Source organism: Ictidomys tridecemlineatus, chromosome 2, assembly GCF_052094955.1.
Source record: "Ictidomys tridecemlineatus isolate mIctTri1 chromosome 2, mIctTri1.hap1, whole genome shotgun sequence".
NCBI lineage: Eukaryota > Metazoa > Chordata > Mammalia > Rodentia > Sciuridae > Ictidomys > Ictidomys tridecemlineatus.
Genome location: NC_135478.1, coordinates 107,123,876 through 107,134,726, shown reverse-complemented (window position 1 = coordinate 107,134,726; position 10,851 = coordinate 107,123,876). Strand labels below are relative to the sequence as shown.

At 60.2% G+C, this 10,851-nt stretch overlaps 2 protein-coding genes across 24 annotated transcripts in view; one reads left to right on the top strand and one right to left on the bottom strand.

Annotated features, from left to right (window-relative positions):
* The first annotated feature begins 247 nt into the window (after nucleotides 1-247).
* Nucleotides 248-4,441, top strand: Lrcol1 (leucine rich colipase like 1). Its single transcript, XM_040290923.2, has 4 exons — nucleotides 248-340; nucleotides 917-1,123; nucleotides 1,213-1,338; nucleotides 1,439-4,441. Exons 1-4 carry the CDS (start codon nucleotides 248-250, stop codon nucleotides 1,721-1,723), a joined length of 711 nt encoding a protein of 236 aa, XP_040146857.1. The 3' UTR covers nucleotides 1,724-4,441.
* A 4,833-nt stretch (nucleotides 4,442-9,274) lies between these two features.
* The window catches only part of Fbrsl1 (fibrosin like 1), a 61,558-nt gene continuing 59,981 nt past the window's right edge, over nucleotides 9,275-10,851 (bottom strand). For all 23 annotated transcript variants that reach the window (XM_078039454.1, XM_078039462.1, XM_078039448.1 and 20 more), the window contains one exon: nucleotides 9,275-10,562. In XM_078039454.1, coding sequence (XP_077895580.1) covers nucleotides 9,731-10,562 — 832 coding nt within the window. In that variant the 3' untranslated portion in view covers nucleotides 9,275-9,730. The remainder of the gene's footprint in view (nucleotides 10,563-10,851) is intronic.

Below are 10,851 nucleotides of genomic sequence, written 5' to 3'. Positions count from 1 at the left end.
TGAGTGCAGGGGTGGGGTCTTCTAGAGGAGTGGACCTACTCTGAACAGTGGGTTGGGCACTGTCCATCAGGAGAGCTAGGCCCACAAGAGTGTGAGCCATAGACTTGGTGCTGGGCTGGTGGACTGGGACCCCCACGCCTGTTAATGATGGGAGACAGGGAGCTGTGGGAAACCTGAAGGGCATGGGGGGCGGGTGGTTGGAAGCCCTGGGGGAGGCTCATGGCTGCCTCTGTAGGCCTGTGCCGTCATGGCCCGAATGGTGTGGAGCCTGCTGCTGCTGCTGCTGCTACCACCGCTGTTCCTGACAGGGATCCAGGACAGGAGGAAGGGGGGCCACAAGGTGAGGGCGGCCCTGCCCTCTGGGTGCCTTTGTTCTCTAGTGGGCCCGGAAAGGAAGGGCAGCCCAGTGGACTGGAACTGCAGCCAAGCCTGGTGTGGAGACCCAGGCCTCACAGGGTCAGGGTTGGGGTGGCGGGGAGGCCTGGCCCCAGGCAGGACCTGAAGGGAGCTGCCATGGCAATATCCCGGACCCCTCTCAGTGGACCTACCAGGACACAGGAGGACAAGGGAGACCGAACCTGAGGGAAGGTGCTGGGTCTCAGAGCCTCCCTCACTCCTTCCTGGGCAAACATCTGGTTCTGCTGATCTCCCCCAAACCCTGCAGCCACATCCAGAGGATCTGATCCCTTGGAACCTCCCTCCCCTCTCTCCAACCTGCGTCTCTCCAGCACAAACCCTCAGCCTACAGGATACATGTGCCAAAAATCTCCCTGGGTGGAGACCCCTACGGGGTCTGCCTGCTCCAGCTCCTGGTTAGCTGTATGACCCTGGGAAAGTTACTTGTGCTCTCTGAGCCCCAGTCTCTTCACATATAAATGCCAGTTTGAGTCCCTAGTTGGAGGATGGTTGACCCCAGGAAGCCCTCTGGGGACCGCCCTCCAGGAGGCTGGGTCTACGAGGCGGGTCCTGGAGCAGGTCGCAGCGCCCAACCTTCCAGGTGATCCGAGAGCCCTGTGAGCACCACGAGGAGTGCCAGAGCAAATGCTGCGTCACCAACAACCTGAGCCCGCAGCGCTTCTGCACGCCCAAGACCTTCTTCCTCCAGTGCCTGTCCTGGACCAAGGTGCGGCGGGCGGCGGGCGGCGGGCGGCAGGCATCGGGCGGCGGGCGGCCGGGGAGGGTGCGGAGGCAGGAGGCGTGTGGTCCCCGCAGCCCAATGGGTACAGCTGCCAGGATCACTCGGAGTGCCAGAGCGAATGCTGCGTGAGGAGCAGCCAAGTGCCGATGCAGTTCTGCACGTCCAAGACCGTCTTCCTGCAGTGCGTGCCCTGGCGCAAGGTGTGCGCCAGGTGGGGCGGCGCTGGGAGGAGAGGGGCGGCGCTTGGGGCGTCGCCTGGCGGGGAGGGGGCGAGGCGGTGACGTGGGCCGGTTTCTCCAGCCCAACGGAGAATTCTGCCGAAGCCACAGCCAGTGCTGGAGCCAGTGCTGCCTCCACGTGCCCCAGATCAGCGCCTTCCGCTGCTCTGCCCGCAACGGCATCCTGGCCCAGTGCCTGCCCCTTGTGAGTCCACCCTGCCCGCGGGGTCTTCGCTGGACAGCAGTGCCTCGGGGCAAAGGGCAGGGGGCCCTGCTGGACCCCGGGTTCATTTGTGAGGCGGGAGAGTGTATGGGGCTCTGGGTGGCGCTGGGCCTTCAGGTCTGGCTGCACACAGGTGCACATTAATGTAGGGTTGTCACAGAGGGGCCAGCAGCTGGACCAGGACCCAGAAGCCAAGCCCTGGGACTGGGTGGGACTGGCCGGAGTCACAAAGCACCAGTCCTCCTGCATGCCGGAGTCTGCGTGTCTGTGTGGGGTCCGCCACGTCAGGCAGGGGGCTGGCCCTTCTGGGGAGTCCCTGTCCAGCCGGGCTCCCCAGCTCCGCGGTCCTGACTTCTGGCTGCCCCTAGTCATGAGCAAGAACCTGCGGGCGGCGCCGAGCCTGGACTGCCAAGAAACCGCGGGACTCCACGCTCCTTTCGTGCTCCCGCGCGGGCTCCTGCGCCTGCAGGGAGCAGAGCCCTCGGTGGCGCGCGGGTGGTCGCTGGCGTGGTGCGCGGCCAGATTGTGCGAGGAATAAACCCGTGACGAGGAGGCGGTGTCTTCTCCCTCCTTGCCGCTCAGTACCGCGGCCCCACCTCCTCGGAGGCCCCGGGCGCCAGGGGCCGGGCCCACCCGAGACTCCGTAATTAAGCCGCAGAAACGCATGTGGCCACCACCGGTGAAAGCAGTAAGTTGGCCATTCAGCTGCAGAAGCGTCCTCGAGAGAAGCGCTGGTGGACGCAGGTCGGCGCCGCGCCTCCCCGAGCCCAGGACCTTCCCGCGCCCGGCCCTGGGCGCTCCAGAAGCCGGGCGCCCTCCGCCCCTCGCGGCGAGCCCTCCTCGGGTGGCGTGGGTCCCAGCCCGGCGCGGTCTGCGCGGGTCCCACTAGGCTGCCGCGAGCCTTGGCTGTTACTGGAGAGCAGCGAGCGCCAGGCTGAGTCTCCAGCCTGGGTGTCGTTAGAAGCCCCGTGAGAGCCCCTCAACGTGTGCCTGAAGGACTACCAGAAACCGCCTCAGGAGGGAGCTCAGAATCCGGCGCCGGGTCCCTCTCCCGTGCTCCAGCTCTGGTGCCTGCGTCCAGACAGCAGGCAGCTGGTCCCGGTGCCGCGAGCGCAGGGCCCTGCAGCTCCAAGGGCTGCCCCTGGGTGGCGATGAGGCCTGGGGAAGCGGCCCAGGGCTGCTCCAGTAAGGGTGGAGGTCGCCCCCTGGGGTCCCTGACTTTCCCCTTTTCAGAGAACCCTGAAGTGAACACCTGGCTGCTGATGCAGGGCAGGTGCCAGCCAGAGGCACAGGTGACCTCCACCGAGGCCGGTGAGGAACAGCCTCACAAGGAATGTGCCCCCTGCGGCCCAGGGAGAGGAGCTCTCCTCCCAGCCGCTCCTTGCTGCTCTGCCTGCCTCTGAAGCAGCCCACACCGCTCTGACCTCGATGGGCCTCCCCTGCCGCCAGGAGTCACCCTGCTGCCCTTCAGAAGCCCCCCAGCTATCTGCAGGCATGGCATGCCCTCTGGCTTTAAGGGAGAGTGAGCCTGTGACTTTCCTGACCATTGGAGGGGCCAGCTAAATTACTTTTTGTTCAGAAGCCCTAACATGGAATTTTTAAAAATCTTGGTAAAATACACACAGCATAAAATAGGCCACTTTGTTATCTATTCATTTTGCAGTGGTGAGGAGTGAAGTCAGGGCTGCTGCCACTGAGCCTCATCCCTAGCCCTTTTTATTTTATTTTGAGACAAGGCCTTGCTAAATTGCCAAGGCTGGCCTCCATCCTGTGATCCTCTTGCCTGGGCCTCCAGGCTTGCATCACAGTGCCAGGCTAACATCCCCCAGTTTAAGCAGCTTTAAACGTGTGGTTTAGTGCAGTAAGCCCATACTGCTGTCACCACCACCTCCATCCACACTGCCTTGAAGTCTCCTTAGACTGGATGTTTGCCCCAGGATCCATGTTAAAATCCTCACCCCACGATGTGTGGTGTGTTAGGTGCGACGCCCTCAGGAGATGGGAAGGCCCTGGAGCCTCGTGAGTGGGACCTGAGTAGGACAGGGTTCTGAAGAGAGACCTGAGAGCAGTCTGTCCCTTCCCCGGGAGGACCCAGGCAGGAGGTGCCTTTGTGACCCAGCAAGTGTCCTCACTGGAAGCTGCCTCTGCTGCACCACCTCTTGACCTCTGGCCTCCAGAACATGGAGAATGGGTGCCTGTGTCTCTGAGCCACCAGGCTGAGTCATGTCACAGTGGCTGAATGGACTGTGGTCCCAAATTGAAACTGATACCACTGGTTATTGGTGAAGAGTCCTGCTTCCCCACATGTTGAAGTTTGAACATTAGAGAAGCAACCTAGGCAAGCATATGAAGCAGGGTTTATTTAAAAAAGGGTAATGTAGACTAGACTTTTCCCACGAGGGAGAAGGGGGCCGTGGCTGGTGTCCTGGTATCCCAAGAGGGGAGGTGTTCTGCCCTTTTTATGTCCTAGGCTTTCTTTGTTCTTCTGCCCTCTCCCCAGGAATGCTCGTGGCCAAAAGGTGGGAGACAGGTGGGCTGAAGGGGGAAGGGCAGGTGGAGCAGCCAAGGACACAGTGACAAACTTACAGCTCCCTGTGGGGAGGGGCAGTTCCTGGGACAGGTTACCTTGGCAACAGGTTGAAGCAGGGGCAGGTTCTTGATAGGGTGGAGGAAGGGCTCTGAGGGAATTAACATTTCAGTCCCTCAGGGACCTCTCCAACTTGCTGGACTCATTCAAAATTGGCCTCCTGGATCCCACCTGACTCAATTAACTTGATTGTCTGTGCAATTCTGGCTTCAGGACTGCACCACTGTGCACCAGACATTTAAAAAGGCCCAGGGCTGGAGCAGAGGCCACACCTGTGATCCCAGGGGTGGGGGGGGAGGGTGGGGGTGTGTGGGGGGGTGTCAGGGCAGGAGGGTCCAAGTTCAGACTAGCTGGGCAAGTTAGCAAGGCCCTGTCTGGAAATAAGAAATGAGAAGCAAACCCTGGGCTCAGGGCCTCTCAGCGTCACCAGTTGCTGTGTGTGCGTGCAGAGGACGGAGCTAGCTCACAATAAACACCTCTTTGCTGCTTACATCGATCTTGGGTCTCTGGTGGTCTTTGGGGGTCCCAAATTCGAGCATAACAGGCGCAGGTGCTGTCAGGAAGATGGGGAGGCTGTGCTGCTGAGTGGCTCAGAAGGAGAGGCACTCTGGAGGGTCAGGAGGGGCTCAGCCAGAGGACGGCACTCCTGCAGGGGCTTGGGCCTCCACAAGGGGGAGAGGAAGGGCCTTGGGCAGCTCCGTCTGCCATGGGGAAGTTGGAAACCTGCAGCTCCCAAGCCAGTTGGGCGGAGCTGCTGGGCTCAGCCTGGGGTGTAGGCCAGACAGGTGGGGTGCAGGGGACAGTGCAGATGCTGTGCTGGCAGGGACACAAGAAGGCTAGCCTGGGGGCCTGTGACTGAGGGTTTTCCCTGAAGCATGAATGACAAAGCCCATAGCCAAACCCCAGGAACCTCCAAGGAGTGGGGTTTCAGAAGACCATAGGGAGGAAGGGAGCCAGGGACAGAATCAGAGCCAGATGGACAGAACAAAAACTCAAGGGTTTTATTCCTATTTTTTGCAAAGAAATAACAAATAATGATTGATGGAGAGGAAATACCATCGTCAGGGATATGAATGGTGACAAAGTCACAGGTGAGGGAACAAAGCTCAGGAAGGCTGTTTCAGTGCTCAGGCCATTCCCAGCAAGTTCTAAACCATCCAGGCTGTCCTCAAAGCCTGTGGACATGCCAGAGCCCAGTGGCGTCTTAGAATCAGAGGGAGCTGACAGCGGGCCTGGGCACACCCTGGGCAGGGGCCTACAAAACCCTGGCACCAGAGACAGCAGCTGCCAGGTTCCTGTGAGGCTGACCCCTTGGGTGCAGCCACATCAGGAGGCTGAGTCCTGTGGGATGTGTGCATGCAGCACAGGGGCCGCCTTCAGGTCCCACATGGGTTCAGGAGGTGAGTGGGGGTTGCTTGTTCGAGGGGCCCCCTAGAGTGCTTGACCCCTGAGCCACTGTCCCCAGCTCTTTTTTTTTATATCTTTTTTTTTTTAATTTTTAAAGAGAGAGTGAGAGAGGAGAGAGAGAGAATTTTTAATATTTATTTATTTATTTTAGTTCTCGGCGGACACAACATCTTTGTTAGTATGTGGTGCTGAGGATAGAACCCAGGCCACACACATGCCAGGCGAGCGCGCTACCGCTTGAGCCACATCCCCAGCCCCTTTTTTATATCTTATTTAGAGACAGGGTCTCGCCTAGTTACTTGGGGCCCTGCTGAGTTGCTGAGGCTAGCTTTGAACTTGGCATCCTCTTGCTGCAGCCTCCTGGGCTGCTGGTGTCACAGGCGTGGCCACTGTGCCCAGATTCAAGAATATTTGAACTAAGAGTGCCTTCAGGGAGACTCAGTGGACACAGCTAGCAGGAGCAGATGTGAGTAACCCATGAAAACTCCCGGGAGAGGATGCAAAGGTGACTGGGGAGAGAACACCTGCTGTGCCTCTGGGGACGCTGTGGGCCAGGGGGGACTTGGTGGTGCTGAGGACTGCAGAGCACCCAACATCTGGGCTCTGTGTCTATGAGGGGTGCGGAGAGATGGCCACCCTTCCTGGAAGACAAGGAGTCACCTAAACCCCAGAAGTGGCAGTGGGAGCAGGAAATGGGACCACGCCTGGGCAGCTGCACCTGGCTGAGATGATGGCCAGGGACTTGGGGTGGCCATGCCTGGATGACTACCCTGGGCTGAGGCCCAAGTCAGTTCTACAATCCGAGAGGCAGAGTGGCTGCCCCCCCAATAATTCTCTCCTCCCTGAAAAAAAGCACACTGGGGAGAAGTCCCACCAGGTGGCAGCACCCCTCAGGGTGGTGAGGAGGGGAGCCTACCTAGGGAGATGAGGAGTGGGGAGGAACCCCACCTAGGGGGATAGGGGAGCCCACCTGTGGGGGACTAGGGGAGAGGAAGCCTACCTAGGGGGACTGGGGCGGGGAGGGGAGGAAGGAGGAGGAAGCCCACCAGGAGAGACTGAGGGGGAGGAGGAAGCCCACTTGGGGGGACAGAGATATGGGGGAGAATGCCCACCTCTGGGAAGCTGAAACAGGCAGCCACTATGCCCACTACCCACTATGCACCTCGCCCTCCACCTGGGCCGCCCTGAGCAGAATGTGGGCAGGCAGCAGAGCTAGCACTAGAGGTCCCCAAAGAGACAGAACCTTTCAGGACAGGAGCTGCCTGTGGTCTGCTAGCAGCAGTGGACTTGCCTTGGGTCTCCTCTGGAGGTGGGTGGTGAGCACCCTCACCAGGAGGGGCCTGCCCAGCTATGCAGGACACTGGCTCCCAGCAAGCAAGTGCCCACACTAGCCCCCGGGATCACAGCCTCAGGGCCTGGGTGCAGCTCAGGTGGGGCCTGGCCTCTGGGAGCTGCAGTTCTCAGGAGGGAGGGCCCCTTCCCAGTCCTGCCCCTTCCCAGCTGGGTCCATAGCCCGTCAGTGAAATGGGGCAGCTCAGGCCCAGGAGTCACAGGACAGGCGTGCTGCAGGGATCTCTCCCACCACCCACTGCTGCACACAGGTGATACCAGGTGGCACAGGCCTCAGCAAATGGCCATTTCTGTCGGGAACTCTTGCTCTCTCTCCTGCCCACGTGGCCCTGTGCTGGAGGCTCCCCTTTCCCACGCTGCCCTGTCCATCCCAGCCCCTCACCTGAGACCTGCCTGCTGCTGACTTCCAGGCTGGTGGCCAGACCTCACCTGGTGTGGCCAGAGGCAGGCAGAGGGCTGCAGAGCTGAGGGCCCAGCCAGGCCTTGGCCTCGCCCAACAGCTTCCAGTCCAGATCTGTTTCCCAGTTCCAACCAGGACAGGCCTCATGCTCAGTTCTTAGGGAGGTGATCCTGCCCTTCAGCTCCATAGGGCTGTGGCCACATCAGGCTCTTGGCTGCCTGACCCTCACATTGGCTCCCCAAGGCCAGGCCTTACCCTGGACCTCACCCATTGTGGACTGTGCCTTCAATATCCTATTCCTGACAGTGAGGTCCTGCCCACTGTTGTGTGGATGCAGCCCTCTCCCGACCACTGGGGACCTGGTCTGGGGCCGAGGTTCCTGCTCCCCCCAGGGCTCCATGCAGGTGTTTCCTTTGGCTCTTAACTCTGGTATTTGGCTCCTGGGCTCCCAGGGGGCCTTGGTCAATGGGTGGCCCTTGGAGTGGGGTCCGAGGTTCTGCGGGTTACAGCAGGACCCTGGGGCAGCTGCGACGAGTACCACAGTCCATCACTGCAGAAAATGGGTGGGGGGCTGTCTCTGAAGACCGGGTGGTCAGCAGTGAGACCAGTAGGGCAGGTGAGGCCCAGTGGTTCTGTGCACAGGGCCTGAGGAACTCGAGTGGTTGCTGGCCTAGACACCATTCGGGGGTGTCTACTGCCACCATCCCGTGGCTTGCTGTGCTCATGAGCTGTCATTTCCCTGGCAAGTCCCCCCAGGAAGATGTCAGGGAGGGCTGAGGCCAGGCCTGACACAGGTGGGCGTGCCCAGGGGCCCAGCATCAGGCAGGAGCTGGCTCCCTGGGGAGACCTGCTTTGGGGTAGAGGCCACCAACCCTTGAAGTGCTGTTTACTCAGTGGGGGTCACCTGCTCCCTGGTGTGGGACAGGGACACATGTTCCAAGGGGGTCACCACTGCCTGCATAAAGATGGGCACTCAGAGACCTAAAAACCCTGCAGAATGGTCTGGAAATGACTCAGTGGCTGAGGCTGGGATGGCCAGGGTCTCCATGACCACATCCAGCCCCACAGGGCTCACAGGGGACAGAGGCCTGCGCATGCTGCCTATGGAGGGATACCCTCCTGCCTCAACCACACAAGACACCGTACCATGTTCTATCCACAATCAAGGCTGTATTTATCTTCGTTCTTGATATGGAAACAGAATGCTTAAAACAACCAGAGTCCACAATAGAAATGGCAGGCTGAAAATAAGAACAGCACAGAACAGGCCCGGAAGCCCAGGAGACAGGAGCAGGTGTAGGGAGCTGGCCACAGCAGATGCTCACAGCGGGAGGAGAGCAAACCCAAACCCAAGCAGGGCAACATTGGGACCGGCTCTGGCTGACCTGATGGCTCCGTGAGGGAGAGAAAGAATTCTGGTTACCTTTTTCTCGTAACCAATCTTTAGGCTCTTGCACTTCTAAAATTCTACTTATTGGCTCTGATTCTGAGGATCTACAGGTATATTCCTTGAGGCCAGCCAATCCTAAAGCCCACATGAGCCAAAGCAGAAGGTGCCTAGGAGTGTCACCTGCCCAACGGCCACTACCTGGAGGCCCAACTGTGACCAAAGGCAGCCTCCCAGTGAGCTGCAGGGGCTGGAGCAAGTCCACAGGAACCTCTTCCCCAGAGCCTGGGGTTGGGCCTTAGAGTGCTTGCATAGTTGAAGGGTGATGGCTGTAGGTAGACTTCCAAGAGTGTTTGCTACTGACAGTGAGTGAGTTTTGTGACCATGTTAAATCACCAGAGGGGCTTCTGGAAGCTTTATAAAGACTACCGAGGTTAAGAATTTAATAATGTCTTGTATTTATATTAAGACTATTTACATTTGTTTATTTTTAAAAAAAACAAACCGAAAAAAAAATCCTCCTCACACTTCTGCATAAAAGAATAAGGAGAAAAAAACCCAAAGTTTTGTACATTATTATTAATTCTTATTTTAATATATATCTGTAACTTCGGTTCCAAGTACCAAGGGGATGGGGTGGCCAGGGCCGGCCTGAGCGGGAGCCTCACAGTGTGCTGGACAAAAAGACCGCGTTCTCTCCATAAATAAGACAAAGAAACCCTGGGGCTGGAAAGGGATCTGAGGCCAGTAAATCACAAATCCCAACTAAAAATTCTTTTTTGGTTCTTTTAAATGTCTGAGAGCACAAAATTAAGAAAAATACAAAACCATTAAAAACGCTTCTCACCTGTGGGGGGAAAGATACAAAGGTGGATTTTCCCAGGGGCTTAATCTCGACTGGAAAACCGTCCCCTGTGCTCCAGGGCTCGCGCTGCGGGGACGCGGAGGGGCTGTGCTTGCACGGGTTTCGCGCCAGGAGCTTTCGGGACAGCGCGCACCGGCTGGAGAGCAGCCCCAGGGCTACCGCGCCTCCACCTCTTGCGGGTTGCGCGGTGGGGAGTAGTCGCGCGCCTCGCTCGGGCCCAGCGCCAACGGCGTAGTCCTGGGGCGTGCGGGGACCCCGGCAGCGGCCACCAGCGGGGGCGGCGCGCCGAGCGCAGCGGCGGGAGGGGTGCGTGCTAGCAGCGCGCCGTGTAGCGCGGCGGGCCCGAGGCGTGCGTAGTGCAGTGCGCCCAGCAGTGCGGCGCCGTCGGGGCCGGGTGCCCGTGCACGCTCCAGGTCCTCGCGGTGCACGTCCCGAAGGCGCTCGGGGCTGTAGTCGTGCGGCTCGCGGTCGCGATAGGGGCGCTCGGCCGGCTCCGAGGGCGCGGGGCCCGCGCGGCGTGGCAGATCCAGGCCGCGGTAGGCCTCGCGCAGAGGCTCCCATGAGAAGCCCGGTGCGCCCAGGCGCTCCCGGCCCGGGCCCGGCTGCATGGACGCGGGGTGCAGGCCGCCGCTCCCGGGCTCTGGCGCTTCATCCTCCCTGCGCTCCTCCTTGACCTTCACGTCGCTCTGTGGCCGCTCGGGTGGCTCCAGTGGCCTGCCCGGCTCTCGGCCCAGCAGGCAGGCCAAGCGCAGGCTGTCGCCCAGGGCCGCCTTGCTGTAGGGTGACGGCGGGCGCGCGACCAGCGTGGCGCCATCCTCCTTGGCAGGCGAGTGGCTCTCCTTGACCCGGGGCTCTGCCTCGCGCTCTGCTGGGGCCCCGGAGCGGCCCAGCTCGCCCTGGCCGCGCAGCAGGAGGCTGCTGATGGGATGGCCCACGGGAGCTGCAGGGGAGGCGCGGCTCATCAGGCGTGTCTTCTCCAGGAGGTCTCTGGGGGCAACAGGGCAGACCCGTCACTAACAGGTGGCCCTAGACAGCTGTTGGCTGAGTTGCCTTCTAGCACAGTGGAGACTGTCTGGGCAGGACCTTCAGTACCCTGAGTCCAACACCATACTTTCCCCGCCCCAGGCCAAGCTCACAGTTCTTGCCCACTGTAGCCACCACCCCAGCCCAAGGAAATGAGATGCTGGCTGGCCAGCCCTGAAGTGTGGCTTCCTTTTGGGCAAAATCCACCTGTGCTTTCAGCCTCTGCCATGGAAGACGGCTCTGGACAATTAGC

Coding starts and splice junctions, on each gene's coding strand:
- Lrcol1 (XM_040290923.2), top strand. CDS start 248: ATGGCCCGAATGGTGTGGAGCCTGCTGCTGCTGCTGCTGCTACCACCG. Junction 341..916: donor GGAGGAAGGGGGGCCACAAG/GTGAGGGCGGCC, acceptor GGTTGACCCCAG/GAAGCCCTCTGGGGACCGCC. Junction 1,124..1,212: donor AGTGCCTGTCCTGGACCAAG/GTGCGGCGGGCG, acceptor TGGTCCCCGCAG/CCCAATGGGTACAGCTGCCA.